General features: G+C 40.4%; 1 protein-coding gene across 1 annotated transcript; it reads right to left on the bottom strand.

Moving 5' to 3' along the window:
* Positions 1–1,177: 1,177 nt before the first annotated feature.
* On the bottom strand, positions 1,178–14,539 carry GDF10 (growth differentiation factor 10). The gene is made up of 3 exons (XM_061459269.1): positions 13,871–14,539; positions 7,475–8,382; positions 1,178–2,206 (listed from the first exon to the last, which is right to left on the bottom strand). The coding sequence occupies exons 1-3, from the start codon at positions 14,166–14,168 to the stop codon at positions 2,015–2,017; spliced, it is 1,398 nt and encodes a 465-aa protein (XP_061315253.1). The 5' UTR covers positions 14,169–14,539; the 3' UTR covers positions 1,178–2,014.
* Between the last annotated feature and the right edge of the window lie 6,447 nt (positions 14,540–20,986).

Below are 20,986 nucleotides of genomic sequence, written 5' to 3'. Positions count from 1 at the left end.
GCTGTTGAGTGTAACCTTGCAGAGACTTCCATACACACTAAATCTTGCTTTTATGTAAGTTAGCAGGCAGTACCACATTTACACACTCCTGTTGTCTTGGGAGTCTGTACCACATGAGTATGGAATACTGGTGGCAGAAGTCACCTAGCATCTTAGCAGCTTTCCATTTAGGCAGTCATCAGAAGTTAGTGTGTGTAGTATCCTTCCCTAAAAATATACAGCTCTTAATGGGATAAGAATTGCAGAAGGTTAGGCTGTCTCTTGAGGAGGAAACACTCTGTATCTTAAACTCTGCTACCTCACAGACTTCAGAAGTTTCTTCTGCTCCTGGTCTGCCTGTGCTACTGTACAGCAGCTGGGTGAAAATGGAGTATGCGGCAAGTGTGTCCTGGCATGCAGGGACACTGAGAAATAGGATTGACAGGCACAGTAGTGGAATGTCAGCTCTTAAAGGAGTGCTGCAGTTAAAAGGGCTACCATAAATCTATCAACAGAGTATTGTACAGGAGTTAGAGGGATGCAGAGACTTTATTTCTACAAAGACTTCTAACAGAACCACTGCCAAATATTGTGTCCTATTTTGATGTGCATTGTTGGAAAGGAAGGTTAATGAAAGTTCTGGAAAGAGTTCAGAAAAGAGCTGTGAGAAATTGTTTTGAGGCTTAGAATAAGAAATCAAAGTATCTGTTTAAAATCCTAGCCAAAATGTAATTTGATTCTGCCCTATATACTAAAAATACACAGTGAAAGTGTTTTGGATAATAGATAAAAGGGATCTAATAAAATAGGTTACAGTAAGATCCAGTGAAGTAAAGCTGAAGCTCAGCAAATTCAGGATTAAGCCACTGCATATGAACAAAGAGCACTAACTTTTGGAACAACTACTTGTAGTCCAGTAGATATATTCTGTCACATGAAATCTTTAAAGCCAAATTTATGCATGTTTTTCAAAGATATTCCCAAGCTCCAAACAGAAGTTCCATAATGCGTGGTGCAGAAACTACTGAGCAAGGTTCTTTGATCTATTCTGTGCAGGAGGTCATTTTAAATGATCATAGTATTCCCTTCTGTCTTTAATCTATTGAGGTGCATTATGATGAGCTTAACATGTATTTACATGTTTCCATCTAATTAAGAGAACATAACAGAGTGCATTTAGAGAAAGAAAATTCAACTATTTTTAGATACTACTGTACCTTTAATTTATTAGCTTTTGTTAAAAGCATGTAACAATCTAGAGGATATAAAGTATAATTTACAAAAATATAAATCTTGGTTATTTTTTTTTAGTATTTCAACATATTACTATATAGTATGTGTTACTTAGGGAATACGTTTAACAACCCAAAATGATCCAACAAACCAAAAGTGTGGGATATCACATGTCTTTTGTAGACCAAATTATGTATTAGGGAAGGGTAACCAAAAGTGGCTATATTAACATACTGTTTATATGAAAGCTTATGCAGTGCACTGTACTTGAATCCTGAAGAAACTATACATTTTAAGCCCTTTATTACAGCATTTTCAGTATAAATATGCACATTAAGAGCATGAGTGTTTTAGGCAAAAGGTTTTGATTTGTGTACAATAGTGATAGTCTAAAAGAAGCCTGACTTTGCAAGTTCACTTCCCATCTTCTTGGTTAACTGAAAAGATAAAATAGTAAAAAAAGAAAAAGAAAGCATATAAAATGTATTTTAGTCCTTTGATTATAGAAAACTTTACACTTAAATTTCTTGCTAAACTCCAGGTTTCTTGGCTAGGTGGGTTAGGAAAATACGTGTGAAAGTACTGAGTACCTGGAAAATGAATATGAAAGAAAAATGATGACAGTAAAACATATCCTTCCAGGTGAGCATGTGGATCATTTTAGTATCTCTGCATGCTCTGTGTAGAGAACTGTAGGCTTGCATTCATTCAACAGCACAAGTGTATTCTTTTCCTGTTTACAACGTTCCCACTCTAGTCGGGCAGGATGTCCAGGTCTTCTTAAAGATGTGTTTGTATGAACTTATCGGCAGGCGCAAGTTTCAACTGACATATTGGGATACACCTTTAAAACAACATTTTTGTTCTCATCTAAGAACAGGACACTGAGTGAGCTCATTTTGTCAGGGACACAGCAGGGTTCTGGGATGCCAGGAATGATTCCTACTGCTTTTACGATGCTCTGTATTGTAGCATGATTTGATGGCCGGACAATCTGGAACAGAGAAAGAAATAGTTATCATTTCATTTATGAACAGTCACTTTCAGAGGTAGACTTGGAATATGACACCAATTATGCTGTTTTGTTTCTCAAGAAAAGTGAATATATGTGACTGAGTCACAGGGCCATGAAGCAAAGTCAGTCTTACACTTCCAGCTTTCTTGTGGAGAGTGTATTCAAGAGATAATTTGTGTCCCTTATGCTGCCTTCCACAAATACCAGAGGAGGGCACTGGTGGCACAGCTAGCCTCAGTAGCCTGAAGCAAGAATGTCCTTGACTGCACCTACAGGATGCTGGAGGCAGGCACGCAGCAGAAAAGGACTAAGATGGGAATGCTTCTCAGTCATAAGATGTTATCTGTTTTCTTAACCTCTTGTCAGACTTGGAAAATTGGCTACTGTAAGTATTTCCAAAATAACCATGCCTATGTTCCAGTATTTCTTCTCATCTACACTAACCTGGAATTAGTTACTTTTTCCGAGAGTAATTACTGTCTTTTAAAGAGTGCTCCAGAAGTAGTGTCCACAGGGAGGAGTTAGTCTAAATAGTCGAACGACCTGACAGGGCCAGAAGATCATAACCCCACGACAAACTAGTACTTCGTCCCTGTAGTCTTTGCTTCCCTCTGCCTTCCTCACCAGGCTTCCCCACTCCCCTGAGCTATCCTCAAAGTGGAGAAGAAAACAAAAGGCTGGGAAGGTAGGAAATGTTTGAAGTGAGTTTTCATGACAGCTTTACATCTACATATTTTTCAGGGTACTGAGCCACAATTTTATATAATAATTTTATATACTAAACCGTATACTGTTTAGTAGTTAAAAATAAATTTTAATTTTAATTTTTTTTTTGCTTTTATTCACAAGCTATACTTGACCCTTATAGTCTGAGGAACAGAGGAGTACTGGACAGTTTTCACCACTTCTGTTGCTTCAGGGACATACAGTCAAGCGGAGGTTTACTAGTGACAGAGTGACAGCCTTCCTTTGCCACTTTCTCAGCATAACATGGAATGCATATGCTCCAGTTATATGAGGTGATGGTATGGCATGCAACCCATCACTGAGGCTGAAGCTTCAGTGACTCCTGTTCAACTGTCATGTTTGAATACAGTCCCAGCAAATGCGAACAGTAAGAGTAGGAAAAACGTGTTAGTACTATCAGGCTTTTGCTACAGTTTCACAGGTTTTCTGCACAGATCTGGTATATGTGGTACATGAAATCTTTCATCATCCTCGTCATAGCTGAATATTGGGTGGAAAATGACATCTGTGGGAAAACAAGTAGGGACTTTGCACACCTCCACGTGGAAGCAGATGCTTCAAGTGAGAATAATTAATGTCTCCCATATCTTCTTTATTTTTCAAATAATAATTGGGTATATGCAAAATGTGATTTTTCATTTCAACATGAAAAGTTATGTAGACCATGGGTGTAACAAATTATGATATATTATGATAATTCAGTTTTGATACATTTGCTTTAAGTGTAACATATCAGATCATAGAATCATAGAATCATATTAATTGCTATTAAGGGTTTTAGATTTTCCTTGACTAAAGCAACCTCATTTGAGCCATTACAAGGAAGAACTGTGAAATTTATCCTTGATCCTTCAGGGCTTCAAGACAGCATCCTTATAACCAAGTCCCAACAAGTGACCACTCCTGGAAAGTGCCTTTCTGTAATTAGCATATGTTGGCATAATTAGCAACAACTTGCTCTCTCATGCTGCCCTTCATCTTTAGATTTCAAAGCTGTCTGCAGACAAGCAGCGGTGAATTAGTCTCCTAGATGCTTTTGTGAAGTAGAAGTAAGCTTCTACCCACATTGGCCATGTCAGAAAATCTGGATAGCAAGAGAGAGACAGATGTAGCTTTCTTGTGTTTAAGCAGCTGCAGTTTAGAAATTCAAAGAACTAGAGTTTCTAGAATTCAGTTCTTACTTTACCCTTTATGAATAACCTCCTGAAGTATTCCTAGCACCTTTATTATTTCATATTGTTTCTTGAAATTGTCACAGATGTGCTACTGAAACAGAATTTGTTGACCCCATACAGCAGATAGCAATCATTGCCTGTAGTGCCAGTTACTGACTCACAGGATCCTACTAGGATCTTCTCCAGCTATGCAGTCTCTAATATCTACAAGGAACAAATAGATGTGAGCAGTCTAGTGTGAACAGCTGCCCACCAAGACAACAGCAGGTGTATACACTATGCACAAAAATTCTTACAGAGAAAAATACTTACTATGGACTATTACTCCATGCAGAATATGGCTGCCTGAGCCCTACATCCACAGAACCAGCAGAGCCAGACAGCACACCAATCCCACAGCCAGCCAGGCTCTGAATTTTCCAGCCATTCTGGAAACCTGGCAGGACTGTTCAGTGATCGTGGGCTAGGCTTCACATTTATCCTTTGTACTGATGTGCTAACATGGAAAGCTTGAAATAATGAGTTAAATGCCCAGTAGCAGTGGCACTGGGGAAATGCTACTGCTTTAAATGCTGGCTGCTAAGTTATGTACAGCAGGCCAGGTTCTGCTCATGCTTAACCTCTAGGACATTTCCAGCTCAGGAACATTTTGAGCCTGAGAAAGTTGAATGATGGTGATGAGGCCAAAAAGCAATTGAACAGCAGGTTTGAAATACTTTAGACCCTCCCCTTCTGCCTGGCTTACACACCTTTTAAAGTCTGTTTTATCATGAATTTGCCCCTCAACACCCTTTTCCCCCCACTATCTTAATAAGCAGTACTTAGCTTCAGGAAAGTTTTGTTTTCAGGTTTGAATTCAATTCTTAAAATGAAACTCATGAACTGATACAGCTACAAGAATGAAATCAAGAGAATTCTAGTTACTGTACACCAGAGAAAGGATATGTTCCCATCTACGTCTACCACACGAAAGACTAGCATTTGATTTGGCAAATGCAACAGTGCAATCAGTCATGATTAACCATATAAACCAGTCTTCCCTCTCACAGTTCAGGGAGTAAGAACTTCAGCAGTAAAGTAGGTGAACTTGCTATGACAAGATTTGTACCAGAGCTGTTTTGTATCTAGATCAAGAATTGTGGTTATTAAAGTAGATGTGCAGAGTAATGCACTGATACTTTAAAGAAATAATTAAACCATGTGATGATTCTCAATATACCAGGTATATTTCTATCTCCACAGTTCTAAAAGAGTATCTTGGAAGCCTGTTGTCCATCACAGGTTGACCATGCAGACCAACTGAATAGCCTTAATCTTTGGATTAGGATCCTAAATCAAAGCCTTTGATTTAGGAGTGCCAATATCATATGTATACTTTCCTTGCTTAGGGATTATATGCAAGAACAAAAACTATTTTGTCCTCTATAGTACTTAGCAATTCTTATGTTCTGACCTGGAGTTTGAATCATGCTGATGTCCTAGTTATTTCTGTTCATTTGAAAACAGTCATTTTACAGGTTACAACTATGAATCTGCCTCTTCTTTTTTTTTAACCTCCACTTATTAATATAAAGCTAACAAAAAGTAGACCTCTTCCAAATTAAACCCAATCAAAGAGTGTGTCAAACCAAAAAATCCCCCAATCTATGTATCTGTGATTTGGTTTTAAATTTCTGGTTGGTTTTGTCTTTTTTTTTTTTTTTTGGCACCAAGATGTTAGTGCACTCATATCCATTTACCTAGAAAACAAGCATCAAAATGAAAATGAAACTGTTTTTTTTACAAGGGAATCTTTATTCTATAGCAAGTATACTATTTCTAGATAAGATGTCAAACCTATTTATCTATTTCAGCTAGGAATGGATCCACTGTCTTTTGCTTCTTTCACTTTTTGTGTCATGCCGCTTTGCTCAAAGGAAGCCAGATGCATTAAGTGTAGGTTTTGGGGTTTGTTTTGCTTTGGTATGTATGAATGGTGCATTAGACTGTGGTTCTGTGGCAGAGGACCCATATTCCCAGGCTGTATTTTGTTCTGGATAAGTTGAATGGTGATTGTGTTGCACGATCTCTTCATATTATAACAAAAAAGTGAAGTTGCACGTGAGCCTGTGCATGCTTTAATTTTTACCAGACCATGTATCAATTTATGTGTACATGGTTCAGCATTGGCCAGCTACACAAGAACATGTGATCAGATTTGTACACCCTTACAGTGATGTCTGGATTTCCACTGTTCCTGGACTTAAAATAGCCTGAATATCTACTCTTCCTGAAATCATACTACCTATTTCAACAAGAACACACGTCAGTCTCCCTGTATGTAAAGTAGGGTAGAGTCCAGTCTCAAAGCTCTGAAATTCTCTCCTGTAAAGTACTATACATTATTTATGTTCTGAGTGACGGCATGCAAAAATGTTAGTAAAATAAATAACGAAGCCACTTGTAGGTAGAACTGCAAAATATTTACAGTTTCTAAACATGCAGGTTATGCAGTACTTTAAATCCTCCCCTCCCCCAGTACTTGAAAGCACTATCAAATGCCAGTAATTCTTGTGCTACATAGGATTGCCAGGATTTCTACTTCATGCCATAGAGCAAGTGAGTGGGAGTGGGCCAAACTGAAATTCCATTGGAGCAGGAGTTCATGTTTGCCTCTCTATTAACAAATTTCACACTGCTTCTATAAGAGGAATTCAGTATGCTAATTTTAGAGTGTTACAGACAGCTATGTGGCATTTCCTGACACGTAAAATAAATCGATGTTTTTGTTCCAGGAGGATTGTCTTGAAAATTTAGTAAAATAAAGAAACACCAGAGAATTCTGAGACACTATCAGCTTAACCACTATTACTATTTTCAAAGTGACAAGCAGTTTCTTAAAAATACCTCAGTGTCACTACTCTGCATTTTTCTCCTGAGGTACTACCAGGGGAATTCAGAAACACTCTGACAGAGTAGTTTGTTTATTATTAGCATTTAATACTTTATACTTATGCTACCACAACAGAGTAGTTTGATGGTTTACTGTGTGTAACTATATTGTAATAAGATGCATAAATCTTCATGTTATGGTTTCAAGATACAAGATGAGGAATCATGAGATAAACCTGAGACATTTTTCTTATTCTTCAGATAACTTGGGATCTTTTTGCACTCATAAATACATCAATGAAAATGATACTGTTTAAATTATTTAGGCTCAACAAGGCAACAGAAAGAATAAAAGAGATAAAATCTAAAGGAAAATCTAACTAAAGGAGTAGTTGGATAAGCAGTACAGTAGATCTACTGTTTGTAAGCTGACAGAAACAAAAAAGCATACTACCTTGGGCATTGGAAATTCACATGCCCCTGCACAGTAGTAGGCATCAAATGATTTGGGAGATATGATCCATTCATTCCAGCCAATGTCAGCAAAGTCAACTTTCATGTATCTTCTTGAACAAATCCTTGGCTCATTCCATTGTTTTCGCCTTGCTTTCTTCATTGTTTTCTCATCAAAATTTAGCACCTGAGACTTTGTAAGTGTTTCTGTATTTTCTTGCCCTTTTCTCCTTCGGTCTTTGCGTGAAGCTTTTGGTTTCAAGGATTTGTAAGCATTCTCCCATATGTCATGTTTGTTATATTTATTGTTGTTATAATCTACTTCTGGCAACTCATTGTTCTGAATAGAGCTAGAGAGGTATGTATCCCTCCTCACTCGAGTATCAGTAGAAGCATTAGGGGATAGATTTGGGTCCCCATCATTGGAAGGGGATGGATCATAACGCTGTAGGGTGACTGCCACACTGTTAGGTTCAGAGATTGCAAGATCATTGGCATAAACTAGTATATAAGGTAAATGACTGGCAACCTGTTCGGGGAAGTCCTTGTGTTTCTCTCCAGAATCAAGCTCAGCGCAGAGAATGAGCTCTCCAGCCCGTTTTGATTCTTTTATGATCTGTGAAATGTCCTTTGCATGCCAAGCTCCTCGCCTTTGAAGAAACATGGTGATGTTCCCTTTCACTAGTCCATAGGCAGAATTCTGGTGAATGCTTTGGAAGATGAGGTTGAGCCGCAGGATCGAAGGCAGGTGAAAAAGGCGGCAGGATGAGTTCTTGGATCTCTTACAAAACACTTCCTGGTGCCGAGGGCGCTTGTCAGCATAGAAGTGAAAGGTGGCAGCAAGGATCATCTCTGAATCCTGCATGGATGACAGATTGAAGCAGTACGAGGGCTTCTGGGCCAAGAATTCTACAAAAAATCAAGGAAAACATGGATAAATACCTGAGAGCAAAAAACACAGGGAAACATTTATTACTTATAAGTGAATTAACAAATTTTGCTTTTCACTTACCCACTTCAAATCAGTTCATATAGTGAGCTTGTCACTTCAGCTTAAAACCATGGTGAATAAGTGGAGGAAAAAACCCTAAAAATATTTAATAGCAATATTACAATAACATCTGGACTGTCCAAGACACCAGCCACCTGTTGTTTACATTAGGGATAAAAGTCTTCACAGAGATTTCCAGTTTTAGACTTCCTCTCATTCAGCCAGTCAGGAAAAGCAATCCTTGATTCTGTTTCTTTTATAACAAAGTCAAGCTCAGAGAAGCTTTCAGATTTGTTAGTGGCAGAGCTCAGAATGGTACCCTACTCAGTACACTAGTTGAAAACAAGTTCTACAGTTAATAGTCAAGATGAGCCAATCTAAAGATGACTGCAAAGATTCCTGAAAGATCTCTGGGTGCTTACTGTGTGGTAATATGAAGTTCATCATCTGTAAATAGTGCACAAGAGACGTTTCACAAGGAGGCTGGAAGTAAGCAGTACAACACATTTTGAAGGCTATTACTCTTAGGAGCAATCCTCCTTTTCAGAGTGTGTCATGAAGGAGCTTTGTTTTCAAGCACTGTGAAACCTACTTGGTTCCTAAGACTTGTGTTTTGATCTGCTTGGCAACTACTGTTGAATAGGAGGTGACTCTTAAAATTCAAACTCCATTTGGCGTAACTTCTTTATCTAGTTGAACAAGTTCTGCTCAGGTTACATCTCTACCCTCCTCTCAAGGAAGATGAGCAATTGTTTACACCACATTTATTTAAACAGTAGAAACCTAAGAGATAACATGTGTTAACATGCAATCCCAGGATCAAAAGACCATGCCTCCACAGTCTATCATGGTGAAAAGTTGCCTTTCTTTATTTTATTTTATTTTTTTCCTTAAACTAGCTCAAGAATATACAGAAAAGTGATGGCAGAACCAAGAAGTGATGCTTCTTCTTCCAAGCTCAGACTGGTACTTGGAATGCATCAAAGGACTACAGTAGGTAAGTTCGCATCTTTACTTAACCCAAGAGGGCAAACCTTCTGGCATCTCTTTTTGATATACCTGGAAATTCTCTGGCAGTAGGGAGAAAAAAGGGACAAACCCAACAAACACAGCAGACAGTCTTCACAGAAACACTTAGGTTTGTTTTTTGATGCACTGGGCATGATGAGCCACAGAAATTCTGGCAAGAACAGAAAGGCAGTACTATTAATTTCCACCTGTCAGAATGTTCTTCCTTTTAAGAAAGGTTTCATTTAAAAGGTAGAAATTGATACTGCTATGTCTCACTAAATTGGTGCTTGCTATCTTCCAGTTCATGCTGCACAGAACCATCATTTGAACTAAATCACAGCAGGTTAGGATGCTCATTAATCCCAGGCCCACATAGTCTGAAAGTACGCATGTTCAAGTATGCAGTTTCTGTCTACACCATGTGTAATTTTTTCCTGATGCAATAAAGTGAAAAAGTATTCTGTGATGAGAAACTCTTTGTTTCTGTCAATTCAGGACAGGATTCCTATCAGTAAACTTCTAATCAACGCTAGTCTTATGTACAGATGCTCATACTATGAAAAAACTTAAAAGTTTAGATTCTTTTAAAGTCTTTGAAGCATAGAAACTTCACAAAGCTGCTAGCCTATTTTTCAGACCAAGGAAGTAGTAGAATTGTAGTAATTCCTGTACAACAACACATGGTTATCAAAGTTTGCTCATCTCAGAAGGCATATTTTTCTAAAATGGAAGTCCATCCACTGCCTCTCGCCACCTGAGCTGTGTACAGTTTAATTTTTTAATACTTTCTTTTAGTAGTGGAATGATCCTAGCACCATCAGTTCTATAGTTATGACTGTGAAGCATATGCATTGCTGGGCTAAAGGCATTTCAAATGCCAGTTTCCCAGGGTTTCAGATCAGAATGTAAACTTGCAGTGATAGCTCAGAGAAAGTGCATTTTAATTCTTCTAAATTAATTCTGCATTCTGGAGTGAACAAATCCTTTCAAAAGTCAAAATTACTTGTAGAATAGGACAAGAATCTGAATCTGCAGCTACTGAAGCCTGGAAGTACAGGCTGTTCAGGAATTGGGAATCAAATTTGGGGTGGAGCATAGTCATATTTATCATACTGCATCAGATGTCTCAGGCTTTTACCAGCCTGTCAACCAAGCATTGTTACATTTTCCAGCTCTACTCTGGGTTGAACTGTGCTAGCTGTGTACATTAAGTTTAATAATATTTTACTGATTGTATCAGTAAAATCACTGATCACTGTAGATAGCTTCAAGTTAGGAATACAGGCAAGATGTGTGGAGCATACACACAAGAGACTGGTAGAGGAAAAAAACAAGGCAAGTGGCCAAGGAAAGAAAATATTAGCCTTTAGTATGTGATCCACATAGGAGAATGTTGCATTGCAGTAAGCCAAGATTGGCAAAACAGATTTACATGATATTTATGGTAATACATTTGTGAGAAAGATATATGCAGAGAACCTAATTTAATGTGATGTGTATTAAGCTATGAAATTATGTTAAAGTAAGGCTCTAGAGGCCAGAATTACAGTTTCCTGGATAATCTTGATTTGGTTTTCTTGCACATATGCATTATGATATAGACTTAATTAAACATCTGCTATTTTCTGTTATTCACCACAGCCTTTGCTTCATTTAGCACAGAGGATGGATACAAACTCTGTGCTAAATGAAACAAAGGCTTTGGTTGGGGAAATGAGCCTGAGCTGCGAAAGTCCATTTATGGGGAATTTTCATGGCCTAGGCAGCAGATTACTGCCATGAACACAAACACCCTCCAGTAGCAGCAACCTAAGTGAGGTAGGACAATCATGGAATCATAGACTGGTTAGAGTTGGAAAAGACCTTAAAAATCATTTGGTTTCAACCCCCCTGCCTCAGGAAGGGACACCTTCTACTACCTTCATATTCCACCTTTGCTCACAAAGCACTTACGACTTGACTGTGTAGCTACCTTCAGCCAGTTGGTGCTGTTTTCTAAAGCTACAAATTTCCCTGGAAACTGGAAAGCACCTACTGAAAAAAAAGGGGCTGAGAAATTATTTCACAGACTGTCTCTCAGTTCTTTGTCAGAGACATAATAAACTCTTGCAAACACGCATAGAGGTGAGCTAAGAGAAGGTGATCAGATGTTTGTGAAGCACCCTTTCTGAAGTGATAAATACTGCTAAAGAAACGTGAAGAAGTTGTATCTGGAACATGTGCAAATAACACATGCATATATATAGCAGGTGCCTCACATAGAATATGGAGAAATATCACATATTCAGTAACCCAGTCAACACCATCTACACACTGCAAGGCATATATAGGATGGCAATATAACTTTGTAGTTGAGGAGACCTCAATAATGCATAAGACAAAGGAGCAAACTAAGTCTGGGCTGACATTTTGTGCCTCTGGAGCCCTCCTGTTCACAGTTGTAACTAACACTGGTGCTTGTGTGTCCCCGAACAAAGACCTTCAAGCTGTGGGGTAGGAATAGAAGGTTACAGACTTTCTGAAAGGTACATGTGTAAAAAAAAAAAAGAAAAAGAAGTAAGTCCATTGCTTAGAATAAGGAAAAGGAAACTATTGTAGGTGTAGTCTGTTCTGCTTATCTCAGTGGTATTAGAATTCTCATCTGTATTTTATAAAGAACAGACCCTCTGCATGTCTTGTTAGATAAAACATGACAATTTGTTCTTTCAGAAGAAAGCACTAGAACTTCTTGGGGGAGATAAATTAAGACATTCTGCCAGATACGGCTCTTCTCCCCTCCCTCTCTTGTCATTCTATAGTTCATTTCAGACTGTTCATCACTAGGTTGATGAATTACAAAGAAATACAATTTATTGTTATAACAAAGGAACATTGCAGAGGAGCTTCTGCTTTCATGCCATGTCACTGGGGAGGGGTGGGATCCAGTAGATAAAATACACAGATGGGACACTAGGGCTTTGGACATGTGTGTGCTTTATTTCCATTATGTGGAAAGACAAGTTACTTCCAGGCATCTCTGGCTTGGTTTCATGATCTGACAGATGAGCAAAATAATACTGGTTTGTAATTGATCAGTACAGTCTATTTTAGTGTTTTAAACCAGAATTTAAACCGCTTGGATGCAAGTAACTTGTTCAGCAGATCAACTGAAAAATTAAGAAGGAATATAGTGCAATTCTTGCGTTCGTCCCAAATCACTCTTGTGGTCCAGGTCCTTACTTGGGTAGCAGCCAGTATCAGCAGCTCAGTACACAGAGAAATAAGAGTGGTAGCAGGAGGTCATGCAATAACCACCCACAATGGAAGTTCCTTCCCAACCCCTCTTAGCAGCTGCTAGCTAATGAGCTAGAGCATGACTATATATTTCTCTCCCAAATGTCTGCAGTTGTTGTTTTCTAAACATTTTCATTACCCTTCAATGGGATCTCCCCCTTCCTGAATATGATTATTTTTAATGTTACATTTAACATAGGGTAGAAATTAAGTTGGGGGTGCTCTAGAGAATATGATTTATTTTGCAATGGCATAGTAGCATCAACCACTGAATGCTGCATTGTATTCTATGTATGAAACAAATGTAGGCAAACTAGACTGAAACTCACAAAAGCGAATTTTGAATGCATCTATCAGATATGCCTATTACAAAATACATATTTCTGGCAGTGTAAAAAAAATTATATTCTAGAAATTGATATAATTCTTTAAAGAGTGAAGTTGTCAGCTGTATTCTGTAAGAGTTAATCAAAGAAAGAAGAGGTTTTCCAGAAAAGATAGTTTGGGTTTCCTTAGCACAGGATAACCACGCAAAACTCTTCTTTATTACTTTGAAGGAAGACTGGGATAAGGAAAGTGAAGTTTTGACAGAGCGTGTGTGCTCTTCCACCTTCCCCATCAACTTAAGCAAAGCTGGGGAAAGGGAGATCAGACATGCGTCTTTCCAGGTCTGGGCAGTGCCTCGGACGCAGAGACCTGAGTAGTTCTGGGCGGCCCCGCAGGCGGCACTCTTCGACAGAGCCGGCGAGCCTGCGGGAGGAGCGGACCTGCCGCTGGAGCACTCGCGGCTACGTGGGTGCTCAGTACTTCTGAAGAGGTCTTGAGACCCACGCGATCTGCGCTGGGAACAGCCCTTCTTTTGCCGATGGTCTGCATCCACAGCAACCGCAGCTCTGAAGGGACATAATTCTTGCAGATTCTCTTGGGAAAGGGAAGGGAGGCGGGGAGGTGGGAAGCAGCCCGCAGAGCAGAGAGCAGATACCAGGTCCGAGTAGTTAGCAAGGATCCCCCCAGCGTGACACCCCGTGCAGTCAGTGACAACCTCGGCGCAAATCCGTCACTGTAACGCGAAAGAGGAGCGAGGGCTCCAGCGGTGCCCCCCCCGCGCCCGGCCCGTCTTACCCGGCTTGGCTTTGAAGCTCCGCACAGTGTTGCCATCGCCGGGCCGGCTCCCTTCGCGGTTGTACTTCTCGTAGAGTTTAAGCATGTGGACAGCTACCACGTCCTGAGCGATGCCTCCCAGCGCAGGGGGCGGCGAGGAGCCCCAAGGGGGGTCACTGCCGCGGGAGGGCCAGTCCCGGGGGGCTGGCGGCGAGACGGGGCAGGCGGGCTGGCTGCTGGCGCCCTCCCTCGCAGGCGAGTGGCAGCCCACATGGACCAGGGCCCACAGCAGGAGGCAGCAGGTCAGGCGGCTGGCCATCGGCGGGGCGGATGCTGCTGGGCGCCGGGCACGGAGCGGCGGCGGCTCGGGCGCTGACTGCGTCTGGGTCTCCCGGTTGGCCCTGCCGCACCGGGGCGAGGGGGCGGCGGGGACAGGCAGAAAGGGAGGAGAGAGGGTGAGGGCGGCTCCCCCCCCCTCCCTGCCGGTGATGCCGCCTCCGCCGGGCCAATCCCCGGGCCCGGGGGTGAGGAGGTGCGGGCCGGGGGTGCCGGTGCGGGGAGACTCGCAGGAAGGGACGCTGCGTTACTCCAGTGTAGGGCTTCACTGCTCTTTAAAGCGTAGCGGGGAAAGCATCTAAATTAATCAGCGCACAGTCGCTGATTGGAGACATATGTCACCGTCGCCGCTGTGGCAGAGAGCGCTGCGGCAGGACGGTTACCTTGGCTGCCTGCTCCAGCAGGGGTTGCGGGGGGGGGTGGGCATGTCTTGAAAATTACTTCTAAGATACAGAAACAGATAAGAAGCGGGCAGGCAGGCGGTGGGAAAGGGCGGGTGGGTGGCGGGACATCATGAGAAGGGAAGGGTGTGCACGTAAGTGCGAAAAGAAGTGTAAGAGTCTTTTTCTGTTCCGATCGGCAGAGGTGAAGGTGGTGTCTTGGAAAGGCAACGCTGTAAATAGTGTTTGTTTCAATGATCCCGGAGAAAATAGAAGTACCCGGTGCGTCCAGACTCTGGAAGACCCGGTGTGAACTAGGCAGTAGTGTAACAAGGGTCACTGATAATTCCAAGCAGATACTTTAATAGTAGGGGTTAAAGGGGCTGTGCAGGGGTAAACTTTCGTCATTGGGCTGTTTCTATGCGTGACCTGAAGGAGGAGAAAACTGGTGTGAATTTCTGAAGGATTTACATGGCTTAGGTCGGAGGGGGTTGATTTAAAAGTGAATGGTGCATGTTGCGCTTATTCACCATGTGACACAGGTAGTTCTGACTCATAGTTTATAGTCACCCAGCGGGTATAAATGCTGCTATAATGAATAGCAGTTTTAAAGACAACTTATAAGGAGAGTGGTATATTTTAAGGGAATTTGTTCCTTCTGCCTCCTTTTTTTAAAGCTTGTCCTCCAGTAGCCAAGACAGTTACTTTTCTTGGAGAGTATACAATGCAATAAGTGAAAAATTGTTGGAAAAAGCTACTGTTGCTGTGTATAACACAACTCTTTTGTGATTTTTTAACCTTGGAGTGTCAAATCTGAGCAGATACTATTGAAAGCCTCTGAACCACAAGACTGTAGTTTTGAATCACGGCAAAGAAAAGTTTGATTCATTTTTAAAGTTAGCACCAGGCCACATTGCTCTCTGCTCTTGAATGTATGAAACAAACAATTTGCAAATACTAATTTGCCCAAATGTACGTTGCAAAAGCATCAAACCTCTTATTAATTAATCTTTGCCTATAAATAAGCCAAACCATCCTTTGGTGCGGGGTTGTTTTTTTTTTTTTCTCCATGGTAGCACGCTCATGACCTCCACTGGGGGTGTGAGCAAACCTTTTGTTGTTTGTGGTTTTTGTCTGTACTGTTTCTATACAATCAAGGTCCTGTGAAAAGGAGGAAGAGGCAGCAGGAGGTAGGAACAAGCTGGGCTATTTTGGACCAATGTCCCATTAAAATGTTCTCTCTCTCCTTAACTCACTCCAAACTCCTATTCAGGCATACACTTTGTATCCGTCTTTAACCTGCACTAAAACCTGTAGGACACTGATACTTTGACATTGTTGGAAAGAATTAAAGAATCAACCAGGGATGACTAATATTTCTTGCCTTATTTTATTGCAGAACAGCAGGAATTCAAAGTCTTTAAAGCTCTGGTACTTTGACTCTTTTATGCAGCTGAGATGATGAAATAAAAATGTGTTTGGTAAAGGAATTCAAATTAGCACTGGGTCACATAATTCCCCTGTTCTGAATATGGCCAATCAATGGCATCTCTAAGGCATCTAGAGGCAAGAGCTATGCAATTTCTGCTCATGCAGAATAATATTCCTAGCGTGGAAATTTCTGCTAATTAAAGCTCTTGCCAAGTAGAGTCTTTTTTTTTTTTTTTCTTTGCAAGCCAGGATTTGGAGACAGTCTCCCCTACAGTCAAAGCAATGCAGTCAAGATTTTAAACTGCAGATACAAGCTTCCTGCTAAAATTATTGTGATGTAAGTAGTGTTAGACACCTTAAGTAACAGCTTATACATGAAAAAAAAACCAACCCCAACCCCAGATAACGTTTACTTATGGAATTAGAGACATCTACAAAAGAACTGTTGTGACCTGTGTTTGTGTTTTGTTGTAGGACGCAATGTGGGAAATACGTAGCAAATGTATAAGAGGGGCCACCAGGGCACCAGGATTAGTATCTGTTCTTTTTGTTCTACTGTAAAATAACTTACTAACTCCCTTTAGGGTTAGAGCTATCTATATTAAAACAGTGTTGACTGATTTTATTTTTAATAATAAAGTCAGTAACTGGAATAATAAAGTTACAACTCCAGGGAAGTTAATGAAACAAATTATTATTGAATTTGGGCTTAAGTCCAAATTTCTGGTTACTACTTACTGTAGGACAGCTCATTCGTTTTTTCACTCACAAAAATACCTAGCTATGCATCACGCTACATAATTACCTAGGATCATACAAGACCATTCCTTAAGTATATAACTTATTAATTAGAAATGAACCGAATTAAATGCATTGGGCTGCAGGTTCTCATAGAAACTGTTGCCAGAACTCTAAAAACCCTTTTCACATTCAATCCAAAATCACATGGTGTGACAAGAATATATGGTTAGTAAAAAGGCTTTTGTTTTTTGTTCAGTATTCCTGAACAATAGTGAAATTATCTTAATACCCCAAAAAGAACAAAGAATCATAGCAGCATTTAGGTGTTAGAGCAAGCAGAGTGCTCAGAGCTGATCCAAGGGTCCTGGAAGGCTCTTAAGAGTTTGGCATGTCAGGCAGTGCTTGTTTTTTTTTTTTTGCAGGAAAACCTTTTCCTCTTAAGAAGCAGCACCCACAGTCCCAGTCCATTCCCTCATCTCAAGAACAAGCTCTTGCCTTGGATTTCCATTCTGGATCCAAACTCCCTCACATTCCAGTCTGTTGCAAGAATAGTCTTTCCCCCTGCCAAGTACCCCATCCTTCATCTTTAGTGGCAAAAGTGTGTTTTTATTTCCCATCTTGATTTGCCTCTATTCACATCCTACCACACTATCAATGATGCATAATTACAGAAAGTAACAAACTAAAAACCAAGATGCACGGACTCCAGTTAGCATGATTTGTTCTGCTCTATTGTAGATATCCTGTCATTGTTTAAGAGATGTCTCCTCACTGGGAGAGGATGTGCCTGGCCATGGCACTTCCTGGGATACATACCCTCTTCTTCCATGGGAGAGAGAAGCCACAAACCATGCAGGGGAATGAGAGCACAATGCAATCAAACCTCTCAGGTTGTGGCTGAAGCAAAAGTAGACAGATTTAGGCAGGAAAAGGGGTAGGGGTTTTAAATCCAATTTCTTGTTCAAAAGCATTTTTAAAGAAGTATTTCAAGCAGCCCTAGGCACCAGTCTTGTTCCAGCCAGCAGCCTATAGGGATTTGAATTCCCTGTCCTTTTGCTCAGTTTATTTCCTAGGCAGCAAAGACTCTTACTGAGGTTGGTGTTCAGTACAAGTTCAGAGCTCAGCCTGATGCACTTAACAGGCAAGATCAATACCCACAGAGCGACGGTTGCCAGTGTAAACACTAGTGCTTTTCAAGAGAACAAGTGGGAATGGAGATGAGTTAGATAGGCTTGGTGAGACTGCAGCATGCCATTACAGATCCTGCATCAGTGCTAAGGTAGCCAGCTGTAATATGCATCTTCTGACTTCTGTTTACAAGTGGAATTTGAAGGCTGTGGAAAGAGAGTGGGGGAAAGGCGGCAGCAGCTGGGAACCATCCATGACCACAGCTGGTTCTTCAAAGATCGTCTTGCAAATTGGGTTGGGATCTCTCCAGGATTTTCTTCGTCTGAGTAATGCTGCAGACAGAAGGATGTATTGTGCTGATAGCACAGAAAGGTTTCTGCACATGGTGAACTAGATTAGACAAATATTGGGGATTTAGAAGCATGATGAGCGGCTGCTGACCAGTAGGTGGCAAGCATGCCCCTAAGTCAAGGCACCCATTGCCCTCCTGTTTTGAATGGAACGCTATCGTGTCTTAGGGTGACGGTTGGGATCACTTACGATCCTGTAGCATTTTCCCAAAGAGTAGATCTGCCAGGTAGCCTCAGTGTTTCCAGCTTGCATAGTCATAGCTTTCTAATCCTTTTGATACCTTTAGCTGGCTTCCTGCACAGGGCTTGTGGGTGAGCCTGTCCCAGTGAAGTATGCTAGGTTCTCACAGGTCTCTCCCCAGGCTATGACAGTTGCTTTCTTAGAATCATAGGATCATAGTAGGATTTGGGTTAGATCATCTAGTTCCAACCCCCTTGAATGGGCAGGATCACCTTCCACTAGACCAGCTTACGTGAAGCCCCGTCCAACCTGGCCTTGATCACTGCCAGGGAGCCACAACTTCTCTGGGCAACCCATTCTTAATTGCAAGTGACAGAGAACTCCGAACAAGAATTATATTTTCATTAATATTTAAGACTTCTATGCTATTTTTATCTCAAAATAAAAGAAATTGTTGTGCTTTGGTTTCCTACAGACTTGGATACAGATTTTTTTTTTGTTTGTTTGAAATGTGGTATGGTTTCTCTGCAAGAATAAGTGGTTCTCATGTTTCCTGAAGGGGCAGCAATGCAGTTATGAGTAAAGGCAACTATGTAGTAAAGACTGACTCAGATCAGTGATGTCTCTTCCAGAGATGTAATTGGGTGTTGTTTTTGGTTCAGAGTGTTTTAAATACTGTGGGATGAAAGATGCTGCAGATATTTAAGCAGAGCTGATCCTACTCTGAGGTAGGGTGAAGAATGAAATGATCTCCTGTAAAGATTTTAGTTCCTAAAAATTCTGTAGTTCTATTAGTGGAAAGGATGATAATTTATACTAATAAAAAGAAATTGAATAGTAAATATGGCAGATATGTTAGGGCATTTCCCCTCTGTAAAAACTTACCAAGCATCTGTGTTTGACACTAAATCTGTATTAGATCTCTAAGCTTCTCTTAGTCTGTATGAGATGCAGGAGTATTTTCTTAGGTCTATTTGTCATCTTTCTAGAGCATGTGCTCTTTGTTCCACCACCACAGAAGTGAGAGTGTGTGGTCTTACTATTGTAATTGTCTGGATCCATGCTGACAGTCTTCCCTCGATCCTGCAAATACTGCAAAATACATACTTTCAGATTTATTCTTCCTCTGAGCAGGTGTTCTGAATGTGGAGTTACTCAGGATAGATGAAAGCAAAGAGATTGAGAGGTTTTGACAAAAGGTTTCCAAGCTTTTTGCTTTTTGGTTTTTTTTTTGTTGTTTGTTTGGTTTTGCTTTTTTGTTTATTTGTTCGTTTTTCTTAATAAAATGAAACTTCTACAGCAAATATGTAGTTCCAGGCAAAAGAGTAAATGCACATACATGTTATTTTGACCATGATTCCATACCTCTGTATTGGTATTCTTGTTTGTTTGGTTTGGGTTTGGTTTTTTTTAGTAGATCAGGATGCTGTTAGGAGTACAGGATCCATTTGTAACTTTGTTCGCTGTGGTAATCATATAATGGTCATGATGATCAGAGTCAAGGCAAGATTTGAGGGTAGATGTAATATTTTGCATTAGATAACTAGCATAGGAAAGCTGAAAGTTTTTCTGAATTTTGCAGCCATACTTGTTGGTCTAATGAGAGCTATTGCCTCTATCTGTCTTGCTTCGGAATCCGTTAATCCTTTTCTTGTTTCTTACTCTGTGTAAGCACTTAGCTTTCTCTTCAGGCATTTCAACAATTCAGCAGAATTTATATCTCCAGATACATCTTTTCCATATGTCCTCAATCTATATGTCTCTTCCTCATTTTCTCAGATTCAGCATTTTTGAAGGGAGATGCCAACACCTCTCGCCTTTTTCTGAGTAAATCCTATTCTGTCCTCCAGGCTTCAGCAGTAATGTGCATGAGTGAGTAAGTGCGTAACACTGGCTTTCCGGAGGATTTTACCATTCAGCTTATTTGAAAGAGTCATTCAGGTTATCATTTTATATTATTTTCAATATGCTTTAAAAAACAAACATTCAACACAGGAAGTGACCAGAGCTCAAAGTAGTGTTTTTATTCTGATTTCCACAGACAGAATGCAGAGTAGTAAACAGAATTCACACATTGTGTATAAACTGACTCCACAGATCACTGCTGTGTCATTTGGGTGCATGTGGGTATTTTGCTTTTTGTCAAAGAATACTAAGGGAATGTTTTCTGTTTTTCTTTATACTAAGTTGTGGGCCAAAATGTAACGTCACTACATTAACTTTGGAGTTGCACCCAAGATGAATTTGGCCTTGTCAGTTGTTAAATTCTTGCTATGATTGATCTCAGCTTGCTCAGAGAGGAATCGTGCCAGACAAGCAACCACAGAAATCATCGGTTGAAACTCCACCAGAATTCTCATTCCCTGTAAATTGAAAAATAAAGCTTTGAAATAAAATGCTTTGTTCTTCAATCTCACACTAACTTTTCATTAACATTATAGAAGTCTTAAGCTATTAAGAATGGCTTGAAGTACTTAAGTGGAGAGAAATACAATAATGATCAAGGAGAACCTGTGGATGAAGCACTCTATAGACAGATAGGAAAAGCCTCACGCTCACAGGCCCTTGTTCTTATGGGTGACTTCAACCA

The sequence above is a fragment of the Pezoporus flaviventris genome, unplaced genomic scaffold, assembly GCF_033815535.1.
Source record: "Pezoporus flaviventris isolate CSIRO_AGI_PZ_B2104156 unplaced genomic scaffold, CSIRO_AGI_Pfla_v1 ptg000029l, whole genome shotgun sequence".
NCBI lineage: Eukaryota > Metazoa > Chordata > Aves > Psittaciformes > Psittacidae > Pezoporus > Pezoporus flaviventris.
This window is presented reverse-complemented; position numbering and strand designations above follow the sequence as displayed.

Coding starts and splice junctions, on each gene's coding strand:
- GDF10 (XM_061459269.1), bottom strand. CDS start 14,168: ATGGCCAGCCGCCTGACCTGCTGCCTCCTGCTGTGGGCCCTGGTCCAT. Junction 8,383..13,870: donor GAGCTTCAAAGCCAAGCCGG/GTAAGACGGGCC, acceptor GATTTTTTGTAG/AATTCTTGGCCCAGAAGCCC. Junction 2,207..7,474: donor GTGAATTTCCAATGCCCAAG/GTAGTATGCTTT, acceptor TCTCTGTTCCAG/ATTGTCCGGCCATCAAATCA.